At 44.9% G+C, this 27,188-nt stretch overlaps 1 protein-coding gene across 3 annotated transcripts in view; it reads left to right on the top strand.

The window, feature by feature from the left end:
* LOC145361103 (choline transporter-like protein 2) overlaps positions 1-27,188 on the top strand; it is a 106,097-nt gene that overhangs the window by 11,775 nt on the left and 67,134 nt on the right. The window contains exon 1 of one of the 3 annotated variants that reach the window (XM_080216694.1): positions 14,341-14,507. The exons of 1 other annotated variant lie outside the window; for it this stretch is intronic. In XM_080216694.1, coding sequence (XP_080072820.1) covers positions 14,474-14,507 — 34 coding nt within the window. In that variant the 5' untranslated portion in view covers positions 14,341-14,473. Of the gene's footprint in view, positions 1-14,340; positions 14,508-27,188 lie in introns of those variants that run through there. One more of the 3 variants, XM_080216692.1, reaches the window with a different exon arrangement.

Raw genomic sequence — 27,188 nt, 5'->3', positions numbered from 1 at the left:
GGCAGGTAGAATCACTCTGCGTTGGTTTCCTCCGGCTGCTTTGATTTCCTCCCACAGTCCAAAAGATGTGCTAGTTAGGTGCATTGGCTGTGCTAAATTCTCCCTCAGTGTACCCGATCAGGCGCCGGAGTGTGGCGACGAGGAGATTTTCACAATAACTTCGTTGCAGTGTTAATGCTACTTGTGACCCTAATAAATAAACTTAAGTTTATGGTATTGTTAGGCTCATTTATTCATGCCATCTGTAATCTATTCTCAATCGTCTGATGCTCAAAGACAATAAAAGACTAGAACCTTATTGCTGGCCATAAACAGTGCGACACTACCCTGGCAGAGCCCCTTGGATAGTGAGGGACTTCCTCAGTACGGCAGCACCAAGGCTGCAGTTCCAGACTGGTACTTGAGTGTTAGCCTAAATTATGTGCTTAATTGCTGGATTAATCTTGTGATTCAGACACAGTGCTACAACTAAGCCAAGCTTAGTTGTATGGGCGGCACGGTAGCACAGTGGGTAGCACTGCTGCTTCACAGCCCCAGGGACCTGGGTTCGATTCCTGGCTCGGGTCACTGTCTGTGTGGAGTTTGCACATTCTCCTCGTGTCTGCGTGGGTTTCCTCTGGGTGCTCCGGTTTCCTCCCACAGTCCAAAGATGTGCGGATTAGGTTGATTGGCCATGCTAAGAAATTGCCCCTTAGTGTCCAGGGGTGTGTAGGTTAGAGGGATTAGTGGGTTTAATATGTAGGGATATGGGGGTAGGGCCTGGATGGGCTTATGTTTGGTGCAGACTCGATGGGCTGAAGGGCCTCTTTCTGCACTGTAGGGTTCTATGATTCTATGAAGCTGACACTCAAACTAGCTCTTGATTCTGGTTTTCATCCATTGAATCTTCTTAAAAGGGGAATAGTGTGGGGGATTTCCTTGATGTGTATGTTGTGAGCTGTCAGTCCCTGATGTGAACTGTTCCAGCTCAGTCTTTGACTTGAGCTGTTAGTTGATCTTAGTCAGAACGGCATTTGGGGCTATTATTGGCTCCAGTGTCCTTGGGTGAGGGAGGAAGGGAAGCTAGCTTGAGTCATACTCCACTTTATGGTCTAATGTGGGAGATGAGGAGATGGTCTAATGAATAGTTTGGACAGTTTGTGAAGCCTGACTGCAATGTCCGAATGGTCAAATACTCTGCTGATGTTCACTATTATAATCAAACAGAGTACATTATAAAGAACGCTTAAAAGAATGTATCTGACTGTGTGGAATTGGGAAATAGGTTAATGCGAGTATAAAATTGCACATTAATATAGAAATTAAATATTAATCTTAGAGAATTATCTCATCAGTAAAAGCTCCAGCTTTAGTTGCGGTGTTGGTAAGTATTTCGGCACAGACTGTCTTGTCTAGTTTGGTTTGAAAGAACTAATTATTAATGGGAAATCCATGAGATGAATTGTGAGAAAAGAGCGTGTCAGCTTCCTCAGTGTTCATGTCTCATTTTTAATGTTTTCATTTTGTGTTGTATATTCAACTTATTTCTTTATCTGAATATATCCATTCTTGGGCATTGGAAAATTTTGACCAAAGCTGGAAGTAACAGTTTTAAGAACCGAGACTTGTGGAAGAGCTCTGCAAAAGTTCCTCGGGCTTTATTTCCAGTCAAGTGGATAGAGCTGTGAAATTTACCCACCCAACATGCCAGGAAAGGTTAGGGTTGGTATATTCGGGTGAAGTTTTAATGGTGTGGGATGTCTAATGATATAACTGGATTGGATGAATCTAGAATTGAACCCTGGATCAAAAGACTGTAACTTACTTTTTTATAGAAAGTGGAAAAATAGAATCATGGGATTGTTAATTTAACAACAAGAAAAAATGCTAAACGTGAAAAAGTTGGATTTTAATACTACACTCCTCCACTCCCCACTTGGCTTAGCAAATACACAGGGGTTTTAAGACTAACACAATGATATAGCACATTTGAAGCTATAATGGTCTCATTAGCACACAGTCCTTTTGACACACCCAAAACGACTATGGTCAAGTAAGCACTCCGCTCTGAACTCAAGTTACTGCCTGTGATTTTCTCTTCAGAATCGCAAGATGATTCATAGAATCCCTACAGTGCAGAAGGAGACTGTGTTTGTTTGGCCCATTGAGTCTTCATTGACCACAATCCCTCCCAGCCCCCATTCCCGTGGCCCCACATGTTTATCCTGCTAATTCCTCTGACACTGAGGGGCAATTTACCATGGCCAATCAACCTAACCCACACATCTTTGGACTGCAGGAAGAAACTGGGATACCTGGAGGGAAAAAACAGACACAGACAGGGAGAGCATGCAGACTCCACACAGACAGTGACCCAAGCCAGGTCCCTGGCGCTGTGAGGCAGCAGTACTAATCACTGCGTCACCATGCCACATGTCAGCGTGACGCATGAAAGTTTTCAAACTCCACTCCCAAAATCACGCTTTCAAAATCTCTCTCAGTAATGCTTTCACTCAGCAGTTTACATTCCAATTCCAGTCCCAGAAGTTCAAATTACAGTTTTAAGCAAATCTTTTGCCAGTGAACCCACTCCAGGATTTTGCATCAATCCAGTTACAATTTCTTTGTCTTGATTGCTGTCCAAACTGGTCACAGTTGCTGAAACTGCCAATTCCCAGACTCTTATCAAAATGACATCAGACATTTTATCTCACTGTAAGGGTTTGTTCCCCACTTATAATCAAGTTCATGCAATTGTCTCTTGAATTCAGAACACTTTGTTCACTCTCCCTGCAATTTTTCTGAACAATACCTTAGTCTTAGCCTGGTGGATTCTCCTTTGGACTGTCTCCAATGTTACTATCCCCTTTTTAAGGGAAGGGGACCAAGACTGTATGCAGTATTCCAGATGTGGCGTATGGCCTCACTAATATCCTGTACAATCAGAACAAAACCTCTCTATTTTTAAACTCCAACCCCTTTGTAATAAAGGTCAAAATGCCATTTGCCTTCTTAACTATTTGTTGGACCTGCTTGCTAACTTTTTGTATTTCATGCATGAGAACACCTAGATCCTCTGTACTTACCTGCAGTCTGTCTCCATTTAGATAATTTGCCTTTTGATTCCTCCTACCAAAGTACATGACCTCGCACTTCCCCACGTTAAACTCCATTTGCCAGGATTTTGCCAGGTTTTTGCCAGTCACCCAATCTATCTCTGTCATTGCAGAATCACAGTATCCTCATCACAACCTGCCCTTCCACCTATCTTCATATCATTGGCAAATTCTGTTCTTTTTTTCCAGGTCATTAGTGTAAATAGTGAACAATTATGGGCCAAGAACTGATCCCTGTGGTACTTCACTAGTTAGATCTTTCCACTCTGAAAATAACCCATTTATTCCAACTCTCTGCTTTCTATATGACAGCCAGTTTCCAATCCATGCTGACACACTTCTTCCAATTCCATGGGCTTTTACTTTATGCTGGTGCCTCCTAGGTAGCACCTTGACTAATGTCTTTTGGAAATATAAATATACTACATCTACAGGTTCTCCTCCAACTACTCTGTTACATCCTCAAAGAACTTGAGCAAATTTGTCAAATGTGATTTACCTTTCATAAAACCATGCTGACAAAGTTTGATTATATTCAGCTTTCTGAAATGATTAGCTATTTCCTCTTTGATTAGAGGAAGTGCTGCTTCACTTGTAAAATGTGTTTGGGCCCTGGGTCAGTGAGCAGGGAGGAGGAAATGGGGCAGGTGTTGCATCTTCTGCAGTTGCATAAGATGGTGCTGCAGGCAAAGGGTGAGAATCATAGAATACTACAGAGCAGAAGGAGGCCATTCAGCCCATCGAGCCTGCCCTGTCTGTCCAACCAGTGCATCTCCACCCGGGCCTTATCTCCGTAACCCCACGTATTCATCCTGCTAATCCTCCTAACCTACACATCTTGGGACCGAGAGAGGAAACCAGAGCACCTGACGGAAACCCACGCAGAGTCGGAGACAACGTTCAGACTCTGCACAGACAATGACCCAAGCTCAAATAGAATCTGGGTCCCTGGTGCTGTGAGTTAGCAATGCTAATTATCATGCCAATCACAAAATGTAGTATCCCTACCTAAGATACTGTAATGAGGTGTTGGGAATGATGGAGTGGGCAAAGTATTTTGGAGGGAATAGACCCTGTGGAATGCTGATACAGGGAATGAGGGGAAGGCATCATGGTGGAGTTGTTGGAAATGGTGGAGGATGATCCTTTGAATGTGGAAGCTAGTGGAGTGACAACGGGGACCCTCTCTTGGTTTAGGAGGTAGGGGAGGGGCTGAAAACAGTGGTGCAGGAGATGGGCTGGACACAGTTGAGAGCCCTCTCTACCACAATAGGTTGAAAACCACGACTAAGGAAGATATTTGAGGGCAGCACAGCAGCATAGTGGTTAGCACTGCTTCACAGCTACAGGCACCTGGGTTCAATTTCCTGCTTGGGTCACTCTGTGCGGAGTTTGCACTTTCTCCTCGTCTGCGTGGGTTTCCTCTGGGTGTTCCAGTTTCCTCCCACAATCCAAAAATGTGTGGGTTAGGTTAATTGGCCGCGCTAAAATTGCCCCTTACTGTCCTGAGATGCATAGGTTACTGGGATTAGTGGGTAGATATGAGGTTGGGGCCTGGGTGGGATTGTGATCGGTGCAGACTTGATGGGCCAAATGGCCTTTTTCTGCAGTGTAGGGTTTCTATGCCAGCAGTGTCATTTTGGTAAGTTGCATCATCAGGACAGATGCGACTGAGGCAAAGGAACTGGTATGAACGATTGCTGTTGGCATCAAGGCAGCATTTGACGGCGTCAAGGAGCCCTAGCAAAACTGGAGTCAGTGAGAATAGGGGGAAACTCTCCAGGAGTTAGAGTCATCCCTAGAACAAAGGAAGATGGTTGTTGGAAGCAAGTCATTTCAGTTTTGGGACATCACTGCAGGAGTTCTTCAGAGTAGTGTCCAAGTCCCAGACAACTTCAGCTGCTTCATCAATGACCTTCCCTCCAACATAAGGTCAGAAGTGGGGATGTTCACACAATGTTTGGTACCATGCGCGACTCCCCAGATACTGAGGCAGTCTTGCCCATATGCAGCCAGATCTACTCAATATTCAGCTTAGGTTGATGAATGCCAAGTAACATTTAGGTCACTTTTTGAAAGATAGGATCTACGGGCATATAGAAAAGTAAAAGTAAGGACTGATTAAGACAGTCAGCATGGTTTTGTGAGTGGAAGATCATGTCTCACAATTTTGATTGAGTTTTTTGATAGGATAACCAGGAAGGTACCTGAGGACAGTGCAGTTGATGGACTTTAGCAAGGCCTTTGACAAGGTACCGCATGGTAGGTTGTTGCATAAGGTTAAATCTCGTGGGATTCAGGGTGAGGTAGCCAAATGGATACAAAATTGGCTTGATGACAGAAACCAGAGAGTGATTGTAGAGGGTTCTCCAAACTGGAGACCTGTGACCAGCGGTGTGCCTCAGATCAGTGCTGGGTCCACTGTTTATTTGTCATTTATATTAATGATTTGGATGAGAATATAGGAGGCATGGTTAGTAAGTTTGCAGATGACACCAAAGTTGGTGGCATTGTGGACAGTGAAGAGGGTTATCTAGGATTGCAACGGGATCTTGATCAATTGGGCCAGTGAGCTGATGAATGGCAAATGGAGTTTAATTTAGATAAACATGAGGTGATGCATTTTGGTAGATCGAATTGGGACATGATCTACTCAGTTAATGGTAGGACGTTGGGGAGAGTTATAGAGCAAAGAGATCTAGGGGTACAGGTCATAGCTCCTTGAAAGTGGAGTCACAGGTGGACAGTGGTGAAGAAGGCATTCGGCATGCTTGGCTTCATTGGCCAGAACATTGAATACAGGAGTTGGGGCGTCCTGTTGAAGTTGTACAATGGTAAGGCCACATTTGGAATACTGGGTACAGTTCTAGTCACCCTATTATAAAAAGGATATTAAACTAGAAAGAGTGCAGAAAAGATTTGCTAGGATGCCACAGGGACTTGATGGATTGAGTTATAAGGAGAGGCTAGAGAGGCTGGGACTTTTTTTCCCTGGCATATAGGAGGCTTAGGAGTGATCTTATAGAGCTCTGTAAAATATGAGGGGCATAGATCAACTAGATAGTCAATATCTTTTCCCAAAGATAGGGGAGTCTGAAATTAGAGGGCAAAGCTTTCAGATGAGGGGTGAGATACGAAAGGGTCCAGAGGGGCAATTTTTTCACGGGGGTAGTGAGTGTCTGAGGTAGTTGTAGAAGTAGGTACAATTTTGATTTTTAAAATGTATTTAGACAGTTATATCGATAAGATCGTTATAACGATCCATCGTTATAAGATGGGGCAAACGTGGGCAATTGTGATTTCCTTTCTAAAAAAAAGATGGCATGGACAAGTTGGGCTGAAGGGCATGTTTCCATGCTATAAATCTCTATGACTCTATGACACTAGAGAACCAGGTAATGATCATATCCAGCAAGAAACAATCCAAGCATTTCCCCTTGACACTCACTGATATTACCATTGCTGAATCCAGCCCACTTTCAACATCCTGTGGGGTTACCATTTGCCAGAAACCGAACTGGACCAGCAATCTAGAAATGCTGTAGCTACAAGAGTGGGTTAGAGGCTGGGAATTCTATGGAGGGGAACTCGCCTCCTGACTCCCCAAAATCTGTCATCCGCTTACAAACCACAAGTCACTTGCCTGCCTGTAGGATCCACCTTCCAAACACATGGCAGCTGCCGTATAGAAGGACAAGGCATCAGCCAATGGGAACACCATCACCTGGAGGTTCCCCTCCAAGTCACTCACCACCCTGATTGTGAAATATATTGCTGTTCCTTCACTGTTGCTGGGTCAAAATCCTGAGCTCCCTCCATAATAGCACAGTGATTGTACCTACACCATGTGGGCTGCAGCAGCTAAGAAAGGCCAGAATTGGAGGAACTTAAAGACTTGGAGGGCTGTTGGGCCAGAGCAAGTGAGGGGTAATTCCTCTATTGTGAAAACATTTGGATTTCAAAATAAATTGCATCTCTGGGCAGCAGTTTTTGTGGTCGCTATTTATAACTGTACAGAACCAGCTGCAGTTCTAGTCTAGTGCTGTTAAAGGATCTTGAAAAGGTGTACAGCAGGATTAGACTGCGTGGCAACTCAACTGCAATGGATAGTGAAGATACTATTACCCCACTTAACTTCTCTTTCCCTGTTCACTCTTCTACCAATCTGACAGATTGCTTTATTTTATCCAAGATTTGATTTTTAGGTGGCTGTTTATTTTCCTGTTTATACTGAAGGCAGAAATCTTTAGAGGGTTTTGGAGATGTATTACTTGCTATGATCATCAGGAACCAGAAATAGGAGAACATTTCAGACAGACATAAGACATAGGAGCAGATTTAGGCCATTTGGCCCATCGAGTCTGCTCCGTCATTCAATCTTAGATATTTTTCTCCTCCCCATTTTCCTGTCTTTTCCCTCTTAATCAGGAACCTATCTATCTCTGTCTCAACTGCCACCATTGAGAAAGCCAGAGCACTGACACTCGGAGCAGACAAGTGTTGTCTTGGATCGTTCTGTTCGATCCAACCCAGTTTACTAAAGGGCTGCTCTTTCTCATCAAGCACCCATTGCACCATGGCCAAAGAGGTCAGATAAAGGTGATTAAGAGTATTTGGTAGTGTGGTGGGGAAAGATTGGTTAGGTTCAATTTTGTAATGGCTAGAATTCTCCAACCTCACCTGCTGCTGGGATTTTCCGGTCCTACTGCAATGACTGGAGTTTTGGCTGAGTGCCAAATTTTCTGTTCATTGCTGGCAGCAGCGGTGGTAGGGCATGAAGACCAGAAAATCCTGACCTGTATTTCCCAATATAAATAGTGGACAATGGTAGCAGTGGGTATCATTAACAAGATACACTGCAGGAGCTCACTCGGGTACCTTGGCAGCAGCACATAAACTGAAGGAGAAAAGCAAGTAAGTTGTGAGGAGGATACAGAATGTCTGCAAAGGGATAATAATAGGTTAAATAAGTGGAAAAATGTTTGACAGTTGCAGTATAATATGAAGGCAGTCCACTTTGGCTGGAAAAAGAGAAAAACAGAATATTATTTAAATTGAAGGATACTGCTCAGGCGCATCTGGCTGTCCTTGCACATGAATCACTAAAAGTTAGCTTGTAGCTACAGCAAGTAATGAGGAAAGCAAATGGAATGTTGGCCTTCATCGCCAGGGGCTGGAGTATAAAAGTAGAGAAGTCTTGTTACAACGGTACAGGACATTGGTGAAACTGCAGCTAGTGTGTTGTGTAAAGTGTTATGACCCAGGCCAGAAATCCCAAGGTGTTTTGTCTAGTTTGCTATTTTACATTTGATTTTGACATCAAGGTGAGCATAAGATGTTTCACTCTGGCTATGATTCAAGCGACCCACTAGGAAGCTTTTGGGGCGGCACGGTGGCATTTATTTATAACTGTGCAAAACCAGCTGCAGTTGTGCTCCAGTGCTGTTAAAGGAACTTGAAAGGATGTACTGCAGGGTTAAACTGTGGGGCAGTTCGACTGCAACAGTTAGTGAAGATACAATTTGCATTGCCCTTCCTGTTTGAGTAATCTTTAAACTCCCATTATTCATGTCCATCAATAACTAGTCCCAATACCTTGTAGGTTTTTTGTAATTTCAAGTAGTTTAAATGATTTCACGTTTTGTTGGTTTGTAAAGCAAGTAACAAAATTATTTTGACTTTTAAAAGTATCGTAATAGTGAAGTGATAAATCATGAATGTATTATACATAATTAAGGTAGTTCATTTCTGCAAATGCTAATTGGAAGCCAGGTTCAGTTCTGGCCTCGGGTGACTGTCTGTGTGGAGTTTGCATGTTCTCACCATGTCTGCATGGCTTTCCTGTGTTCTCCGGTTCCGTCCCACGCTCCACAGATGTGTAGGTTAGGTTGATTGGCCATGCTAAAATTGCCCCTTAGTATCAGGGGGATTAGCAGAGGAAATATATGGGGATAGAGGGATAGAGCTTGGGATTGTTGTCAGTGCAGGCTTGATGAGCTGAATGGCCTCCTTCTGCACTGTAGAATTCTATTAAACAAAGCTTCTTTAAGAACACAGTTAACAGATAATAAGAAAAATTAGCATAATTTTGACCAATTACAGTAATCAACTGTGATATAGCATAAACCTTAACAGTTAACTGTGATATTCCAAGTCAGACAACACCCAACAAACAACCTCTTTCTTGACTCCGCATAAAAAATCAATTATGCTAATATGATGTTGGATTTGCAGTTTTTAACACCTATTGTGTACTTGTCCTTTGAATGTTGGATTAAAACTGCGGCTTCCCAGTCCTGGAACATACCTCTGGGGCGAGAGAAAGATGTGATGTGGATGTGCCAGCGTTGGACTGGGGTAAACACAGTAAAAAAGACTTTTTACTGCGAAAGAGACAGCAGCTGCCTGCCTCCACCAGCTTCTAGCTAGCAACTCAAACAGCAGAAGTTCCAAATTCCAGAGAGAGGGGAAAAGAAGGGCTACTGCTTTCTGTCTCACACCGGAGAAAAATGAAACTAAATCCTTGGACTTTTCTGTGGAAAAGAATCTGTCCCCCTGCAGCACCTGACCAATCAATCAGGCTCCATCCAACAATTCCAAAAACTCTCAAAACCCTCGCCCAGATTAAAAATAAGCAGGATGTCCATTCTAACGCTTCAGCAACAATTTGAGGACACCGGCTACAGACATTACACCAACAATAAAACCTTGCTTGGGAACATGGGGAAAATACATTTCCGAAATGCACAGTATCATCACAATAGTTTTAATGGTTTTGGTCTCCTTGCATAAGGAGGGATTTATTTGCTTTGGAAGCCACTGAGCAATTCTTACCAATGAAACAACAACAGTCTGTTTCTTGATGAAAACTGGGATCAAATGGGCTGTTTCAGCTGTTCCCCACTTTCCTCACTGCATTACTGCAAACCCCCCCCCCCCCCAGCAAATCACCCTCAAGCAACAAGCATTTGCAGACAAGATTTTTAAAAATGTTCAACGTCTGCTGCCTTCAGTCCAAAACCAGACTCTCTCCAGCCTTGGTCGTGTTTCAGTTTGCAGATGATGCTTGTGTGCATGCTGAACTCCATGTCATTGTTGACTCCTCTGAAACCTCTGAGAAAGTGGTCCTTTCACCCTAAGATTCTCTTCCAACCAGATCAGAGGGACAGTGCCTTTCCCCATCGATTAAGATCCTGGGAAGTGTGGATCAGTTTCCATATCTCGGGGACCTTCCTCTTGACAAAGGCCGACAAAGAGGATAAAGTTCACTGTCGCCTTTGATGTGTCATCTCAGCATCTGGCTGACTGAAGAAAAGAGTATTTGAGGCCGAGGATCTCAGACCAGGGTGAAGGCTGTGGTTTGCCGGACAGCAGTGATTCCCATGTTTCTGTATGTCCAGAGACTTGGGCAACCTACATCTCTGGAGTAAGGGGAAATGTGAAGACATCAGGCAGATAATTCTGGAGTAAGGGGAAATATGAAGACATCAGGCAGATAATTGGATGAGTAAACTGGAAGGAGGTCTTCTTGGGGAAGAGTACTGAAGGAAAGTGGCAGATTTTCAAGGAATGTTTGACTGGAGGTCTGCACGACAACGTTCCGATGAGACAAGGAGGTTTTGGTAGGTCACAGGAACCGTGGTGCATGAAGGTTGTGGTGAACCTAGTCAGGAAAAGAAAGGTGTATAAAAGGTTCAGAGAGCTAGGAGATGTTTAGGATCTAGAGGAGTATAAGGCTTGTAGAAAGGAGCTTAAAAAGGAAATTAGGAGAGTTAGAAGGGGTCATAAGAAGGCCTTGGCGGGTAAGATTAAGGAGAATCCCAAGGCGTTCTACAAATATGTGATGAGTAAAAAGATGAGAAGAGAAGGGACCTATAAAAGGTGAAGGGGGGAAAAGTCTGTGTGGAACCGGAAGAAATGACAGAGGTGCTTAATGAGTACTTTGCCTCGGTATTCACAGTGGAAAGTGATCTGGGAGGCTGTACTACAGCTTTGCGGCAGACTGAAAAGATTGAGTATGTGGATGTTAAGAAAGAGGATGTGTTGGAACTTTTAAATTCTATCAAGATAGATAAGTCGCCGGGACCGGATGGGATGTACCCCAGGTTACTGTGGGAGGCGAGGGAAGTGATTGTGGAGCCCCTGGCGATGATCTTTGCATCGTCAATGGAGACGGGAGAGGTTCCAGAGGATTGAGGACATGGTTCCTATTTTCAAGAAAGGGAACAGGGATAGCCCGGGAAATTACCAACCGGTGAGTCTGACCTCAGTGGTTGGTAAGTTGATGGAGAGGATTCTGAGGGACAAGACGTATGAGCATTTAGAGAAGTTTAGAATGATCAGAAATAGTCAGCATGGCTTTGTCAAGGGCAGATCGTGCCTTTTGAGCCTAGTTGAGTTCTTTGAAAATGTGACTGAACACATTGATGAAGGAAGAGTGGTGGACGTGGTTTACATGGACTTCAGCAAGGCGTTTGATAAGGTCCCCCATGCACGACTCCTTGAGAAGGTGAAAGGGCATGGTATCCAAGGGGCTCTGGCCTTGTGGATCCAGAACTGGCTTGCCTGCAGAAGGCAGAGAGTGGTTGTGGATGGGTCTCTTTCTGCATGGAGGTCAGTCACCAGTGGAGTGCCCCAGGGATCAGTTCTAGGACCCTTGCTGTTTGTCATTTTTATAAATGACCTGAACGAGGAAGTGGAGGGGTGGGTTAGTAAGTTTGCCAACGACACGGAGGTTGGTGGTGTTGTGGATAGTCTGGAGGGATGTCAAAAGTTGCAGCGTGACATAGATAGGATGCAAGACTGGTTGGGGAAGTGGCAGATGAACTTCAACGCGGATAAGTGTGTAGTGGTCCATTTTGGCAGGACCAATGGGATGAAGGAGTACAATATCAAGGGTAGGAGTCTTAGCTGTGTTGAAGAGCAGAAGGATCTTGGGGTCCGGGTCCATAGGACTCTTAAATCGGCCTCGTAGGTAGAGGATGTGGTCAAGAAGGCGTATGGTGTACTGGCCTTCATTAATCGAGGGATTGAGTTTAGGAGTCGGGAGATAATGCTGCAACTTTAAGACCCTTGTCAGGCCCCAGTTGGAGTACTATGCACAGCTCTGGTCGCCTCACTACAGGAAGGATGTGGAAGCTATGAGAGGGTGCAGAGGAGATTTACAAGGGTGTTGCCTGGATTGGGAGGCATGCCTTATGAAGATAGGTTAAGGGAGCTAGGTTTCTTCTCCCTGGAGAGACGAAGGTTGAGAGGCGACCTGATTGAGGTTTATAAGATGTTGGGAGGAATAGATAGGGTGGATTCTTGGAGGCTATTTCCGAGGGCTGAAATGATCGCTACGAGAGGACACAGGTTTAAGGTGCTGGGAAGCAAGAACAGAGGAGATGTTAGGGGTAAGTTTTTCACTCAGAGGGTGGTGAGTGAGTGGAATTGGCTGCCGTCGGTGGTGGTAGAGGCGAACACGCGGGGGTCTTTTAAAAGATTTCTGGATGAGTATATGGGATCTAATGGGATTGGAAGTTAGAGGGTTCAATGGCTTGGTAGGTATAGATGTGATTGGTGCAACTTGTGGGCCGAAGGGCCTGTTTGTGCTGTAGTGTTCTATGATCTCAAAGCACTGAGGAAAATCCACCAGAAGTGCCTTCTCAATATACTCCAAATCCAATGGTAAGAAAGGTAATTGAAAGTAGTGTCCTCCCCCAAGCCAATCTCCCCACGTTTGTGCTAATTGGCACAGTGGTTAGCACTGCTGCTTCACAGCTCAGGGACCTGAGTTTGATTGCCGGCTTGGGTCACTATCTGTGTGGAGTTTGCATGTTCTCCCTGTGTTTGTGTGGGTTTCCTCTGGGTACTCCGATTTCCTCCCACAGTCCAAAAATGTGCAGGTTAGGTTGATTTGGCCATGCTAAAATTGCCCATTAGTGTCAAGGGAGTAGCTAGGGAAAATGCATGGGTTATGGGGATAGGGCCTGAGTGGAAATTTGGTTGGTGCAGACTTGATGAGCAGAATGGCCATCTCCTGCACTATAGGGATTCTGTGGTTGCAGCAGGTGCCCAGGAAGACAGTGGAAACACTTAAGGGATGTCCTCAAAGCATCACTGAAGAGATCAGGCATAGCTGCTGGCACATGGAAGTCCCTGGCCTGGAACTGACCAAGATGGAGTAGTTATGCCAGTGAAGGCACCAAACACATCGGGAGACTTGTACAAAAATAAAGAGCTGCAGATGCTGGAAATCTGAACTCAAAACACAACTGCTGAAAGATCATCTCGACCTGAACTTTAATTCTCTGCACAGAGGCTGCCTGACCAGCTGAGTTCGCCCCACTTTTTTTATTTTTGCAAAGCGGGACTTTGTTGGGAACAGACAAAGTCGAGGCATTGGAGAGAGCGCACAAATCTTCAAATAACTCATCTGCCCAACCATTCCAGCAGCACCTGCCCCGTGTGTGGCAGGATCTGCACATTCCGTGTGGAACTTAGCTGCCACATTGAAACCCATCGAACTTTCGAAGCAAATAATTCTCGTTCTGGAGAAGTAGTACCTCTGGACCTCTCCCATTTGTTAAGCTCGTTAAGGGCAGATAGGAACAGTCTACAGTAATAAATCTTTAATAAACTGAACAATGCTTCTCATTTGCTGCATTGCTAAGTTTTCAAATTAGGACAAGTTGTCATTTTTTGCTTTCTACTGGCATTATATTTCCTCTTTATTAGCCTGTCCCTTAAGATCATAGAATCCCTACGGTGCAGAAGGAGGCCATTCAGCCCATCAAGCCTGCACCGACAGCAATCCCACTCTCTGTAACCTGACACCTTTATCCTGCTAGTCCCCCTGACATTCAGGAGCAATTTAGTATTGGCAATCAATCTAACCCACTCTGGGGTGTGGGAGGAAACCCACGCAGACACAGGGAGTGTCCCAAGCCGGGAATCGAACCCGGGTCCCTGGCGCTGAGGCAGCAGTGCTAGTCACTGTGTGACCGTGCCACATGTCACCGTGTTGCATGAAAGTTTTCAAACTCCACTCCCAAAATCACACTTAAAAACCTTAATCTCTCTCTGTACCATTAATATTTGAATAATACAATGTGCGCACCTCAGTTTAAGTTGTTTTTAAGTTCTGTTCAAATAAAAAGGAAAGAGGGGAGGTCCTTGCATAATCTCAGTCACCACCCAATCAATAATAGACGGAAACAGTTTTGGGCTTGTATTTCCTTTATTGTAACTGCGCCTTTACTGAGTTTCCAGCTAAACTGGTTTGAACGGGGCTGAGCAGAACGGCATGTTGTACAGCAGGCTACAGGGTGGGCATTGCAGATAACTGCAGGATATAACACAGTCCATCGTGTGAAGAACCTGCAGAGTTGGCGATCATGAGCACGGAGGATAATTTCTATGGGAAATATGGTAATTGTTCATGAACCTTGTGCCAGTTGTGTCTGAAAGCGCATGTTTCTTGATGCTTTACGCTTGCTGTTTGCCGTGTGTGAGGAATGCAGTTAAGCAGACAGGCCCAAAATAGTATTTGCTGTCATGGCATATTCCCAGGATCTTATCTCTGTTTTGTGCTGATGAGAGCACAGTGAGAGTGGGACAGACAGGCTGGGCCTGAAATATAAAGCTCTGAAATTGTAATCAGTTGGAGTGAAACTAAATGTGACTTTATTTAAGTGACAGGTATATGCTGCCGACTTATTATCATGTATTTTTAGCTTTTTAAAATTCAAACTTTGTAGCTGGAATGAGTAAGACTTGCCAAAGCCTCACTCTAACTTGTTTGTTTTTGGAATCTCCTGTTTTGAAGTACAGTTGCTGGGAAGTGTGTGGGTGGTGTGCATGTAGTTTTAAAGTTTATTTTTAGTGTCACAAGTAGGCTTGCATTAACACTGCAGCAAGTTACTATGAAAATCCCCTAGTCGCCGCGCTGTGCCGCCTGTTTGGGTACATTGAGGGAGAATTTAGAATCATAGAATCACAAAATCCTACAGTGCAGAAGGAGGCCATTTGGCCCATCAAGTCTGCATGGAGTACAACGCCACCCAGGCCCTATCCCCATAACCCCATGCATTTACCCTAGCGAGTTACCTTGACGCTAAGGGGCAATTTAACACAGCTAATGTACCTAACCTGCGCAACTTTGGACTGAGGGGGGAAACCGGAGCACCAGGAGGACACTGAAAAACTGCAGACTCTGCACAAACGGTGTGCATCTCCTTTGCCCCAGGGTTTGCCACTAACTGATGTAAATGCTGACAGAGGGAAGAGTACATGTTAGGAGATCATTTTAATTGCATGTTTCATTTGCTAAAAGTGTATGAGGTATAACACCAACTTTGCCAAAACATGAAATCCTTTGAAATTATGTTGGTGACTGAAGCTCCAGAGCTTTTTGGTTTGTAGATTTGGGTGTTGTTGAATTTGGGTGCCAGTGTTATGCAAGTGTTGCAAACAGTATTTATCTGGTACTTTGCATCCCTTGCAAACACCCTGAAGCTCTTGATGTCCAATGGATTATTTTGTGTACAGTAACTGCTGTGTGTGAACTTATTAGTTTTCTATTAATGAGGGGAAACATCAGCTCTTGATCTGCTGCAACAAGATAAGCTACTGTAGCATGGGGACAGACAAGGTGGACTGACTTTCATTGCCCCCGGTAGGAGATTGCTGATGGGGACTATGCCACCTTCACACCTCCGCTCTGGTAAGTCCGGTGTGGGAAAGATCGTGGATGGCCTTCCTGTCCCGATACCCAACTGAGTCCCTGAAATGGCCAGTTAACGTCCACCTTATGGCCCCATCCTGCTGCCATCGATATTGACCAGTGGGAGGCTGGGCATACTGAGAAACGCACTTTGTTGGGGTCATGGGGAGGGAATGTCAGGCACTCAGAGCTTGATCGAGAGACCCAGCATTGGAGAGAAGGGCCACTTCTGGGTCCACCCCCACCAGCAACCCTGCACCCTGCATTCTCCCATCTTATCCTCACTTACCCCTGGCCTGGGTCATTGATCCTGAACTTGGACCTGTGGTCGTGCATTGCTGGCAAATAGCACCGTGTTTTCAGTGACACTGGCGGTGCACCGTTCTCTTGACGAAGGCTGGGATATCAGAATGACGGTGAGTGGCAAGGCTGAGGTATTGGATGGACGGCGGTAGTGAAGTCCAGCTGAAGAGTGGTGATTTTTGACTTTAACTCTCAGAATGCTCAGGATTGAAAGACTTGATGTGGAGATGCTGGCTTTGGAAAAGCTTGCCCAGAGTTTTGCATTGTACATTTGTAAAATGTTGTGAGTATCCTGAGTTTGAAGTGATATAGCCACTGCTCTCCCTCTGTTTCTCAATAACATCCAAAATGTTGAATTGGAATTGTTGTTTTGAGGTTGTCTGTAAAATGCTGACGGAGTAATGAGAGAGTGCAGCAGATTCACTGGGTGGGCAGATTTTTATTTGGCAGCTGAGGTTTCTCCCACAGCTCATGCTAACAGCCAGGTTTCCCTTGGAATGTGAAATAAAATACTTTCTCTTAGACCAGGGAAGAAAAGTATTTCTTCTTGCAATAATGCTCTATTAAGTTTTGTCAGCCAGTTGAACCTGTTATGATATTTCAATCTGGGGTATTGTTGATGTGTCTGGATCTGGAAGTTTGGCGTTGGGCTCAGAGAGCAGCAAGATGCATGCTGCTGGACTTTCTGCTGCACCTGGGCTTGGGATATGAGTTCTTGCTTCTCCTCTGTCTTTGTGACTCCACTGGAAAATGCACTTTTCCTAAAGAAAAAATTGTGATGCCCTCTAGGCTGAATATCCTGACAGCAGTCACTGTTTAGACTCAAACCTGGTCACCATGCTGTGTTAAGATGAGGGAGAATGGATTTGCCATGATGGATAGTTTGGGTGGATTAAAGTCCATGGGTCATGTACCAGAAGTGCTCAGAGATGGTTATCATGAGGCAACGTGTTATTAACACTTCATTCAGGTGTGACCTAGCAAGTCATTGAGTTACTAACTTCAGTGATGGGTAGCAAATGCTATCCTTGCCATCTACAAGTCAGGAGTGTGATGGTATGCTCTCCACTTGCCTGCATGAGTGCACCCTCAACAACACTCTCACTTTGGCACCATTCAGATAGGCTGTTTGATCGGCATCCAATCGTTACCACTTTAAACAAACGCCCTCCATTGCTAATGAGCACACACAGCTGTGTCAATGTGCAGTGTGCTGCAGCAACTCACCAAGACTCTTTGAGCAACACTTTCCAAACCTGTGATCTCTACCCCTTAAGAGGACAGCAAGCACAGGAACGCCACCACCAGAGGTTCCGCTCCAAGCCACTCAGCATCCTGACTTGGAAATATGAAGTCACTCCTTCAAAATCACTGGGTCAAAATCCTGGAACTCTGTTCCTAACAGCACTGTGGGTTCACCAACATCTCAGGGACTGCAGCTGTTGAAGAATATATCACACACCATCTTCCAGAGAGCAATAGGAGATGGGGAGTAAATGCTGGCTTAGCCAGTGATGTCCACAATGGATTAAAAACAACATCCTGGAAACGAATGAAAACTGAAGTGGATTGAGAAGAGGCCATTCGCCCATCGATAGACTTGCTGTCACAGGCTTAGTGAATCAAACACTGCCTGCTATATTGGAATCCTAGGGAGGCAGTGACACAGTGATATTGTCACTAGGCGACTAACCCAGAACAAGGTCTGGGGACCTGGGTTCAAATCCTGCCAAGACAGTTGGTGAAATTTTGAATTCAATATAAATCTGGAACTAAAAGTCCAGATAGCCATGAAGCCCATTGCCATTTTAAGAAAAAAACTGCATCTGGTTCACTAATGTCTTTTAGGGAAGGAAATCTGCTGTCCTTACTCAGTCTGGCAGGCATGTGATTTCAGATCCACAGCAATGTGGTTGACTCTTAATGCCCTCCTGAAATGGAGGGAGTTATGGATGAGCAATAAATGCTGGCTGGCCAGCCAGTGACACTCACGTCCCGTAACATGAATGAAGTCCTGGGTCAGTGCTATTCGAATCCTGATCTCTTAATGGCCACTGTCATCACTATTTATGTTCTCTTAGCCCTTCTGTCCATGACATCTTTGTCAATCACCGCCGCCTCCCCCACCCTCCCACCACCACTCCCTTATCGTAACAGTAAAAGTCTTGTGTTATTTACTATTGTCTTCAGACTCGAAACGTTGGCTGTATTCTCTCCCCACAGATGCTGTGAGACCTGTCGAGGCTTTCCAGCACTTTTATCTGATTCAGACCCAGTTCTCTGAGTAGTCAGCCACTGATGGAAATGTGAAAACTCCTCCAGCAGCAGGGATTCTTGCTTGTTATGTCCATCTTGATCTCTCCTCTTCTGGGGTTTAATGTTGCAGTTTGGATAAAATCAGACTAGGCTCAATATCTTCACAGTTGAATAGTCTGTCAGCAGTTACCATCTAGGCTCCCTGCAGGAGCTGACTGATGGTTTTGATTTGATTATTGTCATGTGTGTTAACATACAGTGAAAAGTATTGTTTCTTGCAGGCTAAACAGACAAAGTGTACAGTTCATAGAGAAGGAAATGACAGTGCAGAATGTAGTGTTCCAGCATAGCTGGGATGGAGAGAAAAATCAACTTAATGCAAGGTAGATCCATTCAAAAGTTTGACAGCAACAGGAAAGAAGCTGTTCTTGAGTCACTTAGTATGTGACCTCAGACTTTTGTATCTTCTTCCCAAAGGAAGAAGATGGAAGAGAGAATGTCTGTCTGTCTGTCTGTCTGTCTGTCTGTCTGTCTGTCTGGGGTGCGTGGGGTCCTTAATTATGCTGGCTGCTTTTCCAAGGCAGTGGGAAGTGTAGACAGTCAGTGGATGGGAGAGTTGTTGATGAGGCTCTGTTGGCCAGGTGGCTTGGGGTGAATTTTATCCCTGCCATGATAAAACACTTTCCAGCGAACTGGTGGTGGGATGGCACAGTGACACAGTGGTTAGCTCAGCTGCCTCACAGCACCAGGGACCCAAGTTCAATTCTGGCCTCGGGTCACTGTCTGTTTGGAGTTTCACGTTTTTCCCCCATGTCTGTGTGGGTTTCCTCCCACAGTCCAAAGATGTGCAAATTAGATCCATTAGCCGTGGTAAATTGCTCCTTAATGTCAGGGAGCCTAGCTGGGGTAAATATGTAGGGTTATGGGAGTAGGGCCTAGGTGGAATTGTGGTCAGTGCAGGCTCAGTTGGCTGAACGGCCTCCTTTTGCACTGTAGGGATTCTGTGAGAAGGGAGAGAAAATTGAGGGAAGCAAAGAGCTGTATTGCTGAGAGTGGAGATTTTCAGAATAAACCTGGATAATTTCCTGTAATTCTGTGACTGGCCAAACAGCAGAGGAGAGGACAGGAAATTGTGCAGAATTAATAACTTGTCTTCCTTTGGGTGCGGGGTCAGGAAATTCTAATCATTTTCCATTGAAACTTGACTAAGTTCCCAAAGTAGAAGAGGTTTAGCTACAGGATATACAACTCTTGTACTGCTGCAGTTGGGTTCAAATGACAGATCAGGAGTTTGGACAAAGCCACGTACCACAGAACAGGAAGATGTCAGGATCAGCCCTTGCAATTCCTCAGACAAGGCAGCTTTGGGGGCTTTAGCTGACCTCACTGTCCTGACAACCAGAAAGGCAAAATCATGTTAATAATTCTTCATGGATATCGCTGAATACTCAGGCTACCAAATAAATCTGTTGGACTTCAACCTGGTGGTGTGAGACTTCTTACTCTGAAAGGACACAGAGGAACACGCTGCTACAAGATGCACTGTCCAATTCATCCAACATTGTGCAGCACATTCTATTCCTTTTGTCCACACGTTTCTACTCCAGTTCATTGCTCAGAGACTGCACGTACATTCTCCAAGTATTCTTAGTAATGACTGAATGTCCATATGAAATAACACAAAGTCAGCAAATTTTGTACATGGATCAGGGTTTCTGTATGATATGACACAGCAATAACAATGTGATAATGTTAAATGGTAGAGTGGGCTCAAAGGGCTGAATTGCCCATTTCCAATCCAAATTCTTGTATTCTTGTGTAAATGTGTTTTGTGTTCTGCACCAGTAGTTATTTGAGGTGCTTGTCGGCACCATCTTACTGGACACATGTTTTACAGTCGGGACCAGTGGGTTTATCAGAATGTTCCTCTGGTTGTTGTGCTGGTTGACCTTCATTGAAGTGTGGGGACCTGCTGTTTGGACAATGTGGTCTTGCTCAACTGTGAGCTCCCCCACTGGAACAGTCTGCCGTTTGTCCAACTTCCTAAGGAGAAACTGAGCGCCTCATTTAAATCATTTACACCACACTCTGTTCTACCATTCTGGGTATCACTCATGTCTTTAAGTCGCACATTTGTGGGCCCCACTCCAGAGGTGTATGATTTAACTGGATTCTACTGAGGGAGCACTGGGCTGTGAGGAGTACATCAGGTCGGTTAAGTCAGTTGAGATGCATGTTAAGATCATGTGGCAAGTCAGCCATACAGAAGGAAATCATAGAATCCCTACAGTGCAGAAGGAGGCCATTCAGCCCATCGAGCCTGCACTGACAACAATCCCATTCAGGCCCTATGCCCGTAACCCCACATATTTACCCTGCTAGTCCCCCTGACAAAAATGGCCATGCTAAATTGTCCCATCAACCTAACCCGCACATCGTTGGACTATGGGAAGAAATCAGAGCACCTGGAGGAAACCCCTCAGATACAGATACGTGCAGACTCCATACAGACAGTGACTTAAGCCTGGAATTCTACCTGGGTCCCTGGTCCTTTGAAGCAGCAGTGCTAACCACTATGCCACCCAATGTTTTATTTCATCTGAGTTTATTTCTCAGTAAATACCCAATCAAATGAATTAACTCCTGGCTTATTCCAGTGCTTGACCGTGAGGTTATAGTGTGCAGTAGTCTGCCTACAATATGTCACCCACTGTCCTTCCTGAGTAGCCATGATGTGGAGATGCCAGCATTGGATTGGGATAAGCATAGTAAGAAGTCTCACAACACCAGGTTAAAATCCAACAGGTTTATTTGGTAGCACAAGCTACTGGCTTTCGGAGCATGGCCCCTTCATCAGGTGAGTGGGAGTTCTATTCACAAACAGGGCATATAAAGACACACACTCAATTTACAAAATAATGGCTGGAATGCGAGTCTTTACAGGTAATCAAGTCTTAAAGGTACAGACAATGTGAGTGGAGAGAAGGTTAAGCACAGGTTAAAGAGATGTGTATTGTCTCCAGACAGGACAGTTAGTGAGATTTTGCAAGTACAGGCAAGTCATGGGGTTTACAGATAGTGTGACATGAACCCAAGATCCCGGTTGAGGCTGTCCTCACGTGTGCTGAACTTGGCTATCAGTTTTTACTCAGTAATTCTGCTTTGTCATGTGTCATGAAGGCTGCCTTACTTGAAGATCAGAGGCTGAATGTCTGTGACCGCTGAAGTGTTCCCCAACAGGAAGAGCACATTCCTGCCTGGTGATTGTCAAGCAGTGTTCATTTATCCGTCGTTGTAGTGTTTCATGGTCTCCCCAATGTACCAAGCCTCGGGACATTCTTTCCCGCAACGTAGCAGGTAGACAGGTTGCTAACGTTGTCTACCTGATACGTTGCAGGAAAGGATGTCCTGAGGCATGGTACATTGGGGAGACCATGAAACACTACAACGACGGATAAATGAACACTGCTTGACAATCACCAGGCAGGAATGTTCTCTTCCTGTTGGGGAACACTTCAGCAGTCATGGACGTTCAGCCTCTGATCTTCGGGTAAGGCGGCCTTCACGACACATGACAATGCAAAGTCGCTGAGCAGAGACTGATAGCCAAGTTCCGCGCACATGAGGATGGCCTCAACCGGGATCTTGGGTTCATCTCACACTGTCTGTAAACCCTACGACTTGCCTAGACTTGCAACATCTCACTAACTGTCCTGTCTGGAGACAATACACATCTCTTTAACCTGTGCTTAACGCTCTCTCCACTCACATTGTCTGTACTTTTAAGACTTGTAAAGACTCTCATTCCCACCATTATTTTGTAAATTTGAGTTTGTTTGTTTATGTATGCCCCGTTTGTGAACTGAAATCCCACTCACCTGATGAAGGGGCTGTGCTCTGAAAGCTAGTGGCTTGTACTGCCAAATAAACAAACAAAGAACAGTACAGCACAGGAAACAGGCCCTTTGGTCCTCCAAGCCCATGCCGCTCATTGGTCCAACTAGACCATTCGTTTGTATCCCTCCATTCCCAGTCTGGTCATGTGACAATCCAGGTAAGTCTTAAACAATCCCAGCATGTCTACCTCCACCACCCTACTTGGCAGTGCATTCCAGGCCCCCACCACCCCCTGTGTTTTTTAAAAAAAAGTCCCTCTGATATCTGAGTTAAACCTCGCCCCTCTCACCTTGAGCCCATGATCATCATCTCCGACCTGGGAAAAAGCTTCCCACCGTTCACCCTATCTATACCCTTCATAATTTTGTGCACCTCTATTAGGTCTCCCCTCATTCTCTGTCTTTCCAGGGAGAACAACCCCAGTTTACCCAATCTCTCCTCATAGCTAAGACCCTCCATAACCAGGCAACATCCTGGTAAACCTTTTCTGTACTCTTTCCAAAGCCTCCACATCCTTCTGGTAGTGTCGCAACCAGAACTGGACGCAGTACTCCAAATGTGGCCTAACCAAAGTTCTATACAGCTGCAACATCAGACTCCAGTTTTTATACTCTATACCCTGTCCTATAAAGGCAAGCATGCCATTTGCCTTCTTCACCACCTTCTCCACCTGTGCTGCCACCTTCAAGGATTTGTGGACTTGCACACCTAGGTCCCTCTGTGTTTCTATCTTCTTGATGGTTCTGCCATTTATTGTATAACTCCGCCCTACATTAGTTCTACCAAAATGCATCACTTTGCATTTATCTGGATTAAATTCCATCTGCCATTTCTCCGCCTAATTTTCCAGCCTATCGATATCCTGCTGTATTGTTGGACAATGATCATCGCTGTCAGCAAGTCCAGCCATCTTTGTGTCATCTGCAAATTTACTGATCACACCAGTTAAACCTTCTTCCAAATCATTTATGTATATCACAAATAGCAGAGGTCCCAGCACTGTGGAACACTACTGGTCACAGACCTCCAGCCGGAAAAAGACCCTTCAACTGCTACCCTCTGTCTTCTGTGGCCAAGCCAGTTCTTGACCCATCTAGCCACCTCTCCTTGTATTCCATGAGCCTTAACCTTTTTCACCAACCTGCCGTGAGGGACTTTGTCAAATGCCTTACTGAAATCCATGTAGACGACATCCACTGCCCTTCCTTCGTCAACCGTTTTTGTCACCTCCTCGAAAAAAACTCCACCAAATTTGTAAGGCACGACCTCCCTTTTACAAAACCGTGCTGTCTGTCACTAATGAGACTGTTCTGTTCTAAATGTGCATACATCCAATCTCTAAGAATCCTCTCCAACAACGGTGCAGAGGGACCTTGGGGTCATTGTGCATGAGTCGCAAAAACCCAGCTTGCAGGTGCAGCAGGGGTCAGGAAGGCAAATGGGATGCTGGCCTTCATAGCGAGGGGGATTGAATATAAAAGTAGGGAGGTCTTGCTGCGGCTGTATAGGGCATTGGTGAGGCCGCAGCTGGAGTACTGTGTGCAATTTTGGGCGCCGTACTTACGCAAGGATATTTTGGCCTTGGAGGGAGTGCAGAGGAGGTTTACTAGGCTGATGCCGGAGTTGAGGGGGTTGAGCTATGAGGAGAGGCTGAATAAACTAGGCTTGTACTCGTTAGAGTTTAGAAGAATGAGGAGAGATCTCATTGAGACGTAGAAGATGATGAATGGGATGGATAGGATAGAGGTGGAGAGACTCTTCCCGCTCAGAAAGGATAGTAGGACTAGGGGGCACAGCCTCAAGATAAAGGGGGTGCGGTTTAGAACGGAGTTGAGGAGGAACTTCTTCACTCAAAGGGTGGTGAATCTCTGGAATTCTCTGCCCGTTGAAGTGGTGGAGTCTACCTCGCTAAATATTTTTAAGAAGCAGGTTGATGGGTTTTTGATAAGAGAGGGGATTAAGGGTTATGGGGAGAGGGCGGGAATGTGGAACTGAGCCACGACAGATCAGCCATGATCTTATTGAATGGTGGGGCAGGCTCGAAGGGCTAGATGGCCTACTCCTCCTATTTCTTATGTTCAACAACTTCCCTACCACGGACGTCAAGCTCACCGGCCTATAATTACCTGAGTTATCCCTGCTACCCTTCTTAAATAACAGGACCACATTCGCTATCCTCCAATCCTCTGGGACCTCACCTGTGTCCAATGAAGAAACAAAGATTTCTGTTAGAGGCCCAGCAATTTCATCTCTTGTCTCCCTGAGCAGTCTAGGATAGATGTCATCAGGATTTGTCTGTCTTAATGTTTCCTAAGAAACCTAACACTTCCTCCCTTGTAATGGAGATTTTCTCTAACAGGTCAACACATCCCTCAGACACTCCCAGTCAACACATCCCCCGCCTTTGTGAATACTGATACAAAGTATTTGTTTAGGATCTCACCTACTTCCTTTGGTCCTAAGCATAATTCACCTCCTTTGTCTCTAAGGTCAGATTTTTTTTCCCTGACAACTCTTTTGTTCCTACCCTATGTATAAAATGCCTTAGGATTCTTCTTAATCTTGTCTGCTAAGAACATTTCGTGTCCCCCTTTTGCCCTTCTAACTCCTTGTTTGAGTTCTGTCCTACGTTCTCTGTATTCCTCCAGCACACTGTCTGTTTTCAGTTGCCTGGACCTAACGTATGCCTCTCTTTTCTTTTTAATCAGAGCTTCAACTTCCCTGGTTATCCACAGCTCTCAAATCCTACCTTTCCTTTCCTTCCTTTTTATAGGCACATGCCTGTCCTGCAGCCTTTTCAACTGTTCCTTAAAAGACTCCCACATGCCAGACGTGGACTTACCCTCAAACAGCCTCTCCCAATCAACAGCCACTAATTCCTGCCTAATCCGGCTATAGTAGCCTTCCCCCAATTTAGCACCCTACACGTAGGACAACACTCATCCTCGTCCATTACTATCCTAAAGTTAACAGAATTGTGGTCACTATTTGCCACATGTTTCCCTACTGAAACTTTGACGACCTGACTGGGCTCATTTCGCAGTACTAGGTCCAGTATAGCCCCCTCTCTAGTTGGGCTATCTACATATTGTACCAAAGAACCTTCCTGTACGTATTTTACAAATTCTTCCCCTTCTAGACCCCCAGCCCTAAGCAATTTCCAGTCTATACCAGGAAAATTAAAGTCTCCTACTCCAACAATCCCATTTTTTTCTGCACCTATCCAGAATCTCCTTACGTATCCGTTCCTCCACTTCCTGTGGGCTGTTGGGAGGACTGTAGTATACCCCCAGCATAGTGACTGTGCCCTTCCTGTTTCTGAGCTCCACCTACAGTGACTTGTTACATGACCCCTCTAAATTATCCACCCTCTGCACTGCTGTAATATGCTCCCTAACCAGTATTGCTACTACCCCACCTCTTTTAGCCCCTCCTCTGTCTCGCCTAAAACACTTATACCCTGGAATATTCATCTGCAGTCCTGTCCTTCTTTTAACCAAGTCTTTGTCACCGCAACCACATCCAAATTTTACATAAGCATTAGGGCCCTAAGTTCTTCTGTCTTGCCTGTTACGCTGCTGTTGGATTTTAACCTGCTGTTGTGAGACTTTTACTACGCTTCCAGAGTAACTCATAATCTGACTCAGATAATTTATGAGAAGCCATTGCAGAAACTGTTTCCTCTTGTCTTACTTTCCTGTCAGCAGCCATGACTTCCCACTCATCTTTTTGCTGTTTTTATAGTTCTCTGCCTGTAACAGCCCCTTTCCAACCCGATTTGAGGGTATTTAATTTTATAATTGATTTTGCATCCTTTTGTTTGGCTTTGCCATGTTGCCTGATGTTTGGCATAATATTGCCCTCCACATGCAAACTGGTGAGATCAGAGCCCAGAGGGCAGTGAGTTTCCTCTGGTGATATTGAACACTTAACCACAAAAACATTGAAGGCTGCGTGTCTGTAATAAAAACATATTTGCAGGCTGTCTGTGGAGATGAACTAACCCCTTCCCATTTACTAAACAAAACTGTAAAGAACAAAGCTGGGTTCATGTTTTGTGCAGAGAATCTTGATCAGAAGTTGATGTTAGCACAGCTGATGAGCGTTCAGTATATTTCTCTATGATTTAATTTCTAGGATCTAATGTTGAACACCAGGTCACATGTGGAGGATGCACATTCTAAACATTGCACTGATGATTGCTTTGCGCAGAAAGCGGAGACCGTGGTTATTCTTGGCTTACCTCAAACCAGAGGGCACTGTGGAATTCAACAGTACCAAAGGAACAATTGGAACTCCATATACACACACCACAGTATCGAAACGATTAGCAGAAGTAGGCCAGTTGGCCATTTGGACCTGCCCTGCCATTCATTTTGATCATGGCTGATCATCAAATTCAATATCCTGATTTTCCCCCTTTCTCCCATATCTCTTAATCCCTTTAACGCCAAGAGCTATATGTAATTTCTTCTTGAAACCAGACAACATTTTGTCCTCAACTAAAGGTAAAGTTTATTTATTAGAGACAAGTATGTTTACATTAATATTGCAACGAAGCCATTGTGGAAAAATCCCCCAGTCACCGTACTCTGGACCTGTTTAGTGAATTCCACACTTGCACTACCCTCTGGGAGGAGAAATTTCTCCTCACCTCAGTTCTAAAATGCTCGCCCCTTATCCTCAAACAATGATTCCTAGTTCTGGACTTCCCCAGCATCAGGAACGTTCTTTCTGAATCTACCCTGCCTAACACTGTTAGAATTTTGTAACTTTTTTGTGATCCCTCTCACTCTTCTGAACTCCAGTGAATATAATCCTAACTGACTTAGTCTTTCCACATATGACAGACCTACCATCCCAGGAATCAGCCTGGTAAACTTTCTCTGCGCTCTCTATAGCAAGGACATCCTTCCTCAGATAAGGACACC

This window comes from Carcharhinus amblyrhynchos, chromosome 33 (assembly GCF_965287045.1).
Source record: "Carcharhinus amblyrhynchos chromosome 33, sCarAmb.v2.hapA, whole genome shotgun sequence".
Classification (NCBI taxonomy): domain Eukaryota; kingdom Metazoa; phylum Chordata; class Chondrichthyes; order Carcharhiniformes; family Carcharhinidae; genus Carcharhinus; species Carcharhinus amblyrhynchos.
This window is presented reverse-complemented; position numbering and strand designations above follow the sequence as displayed.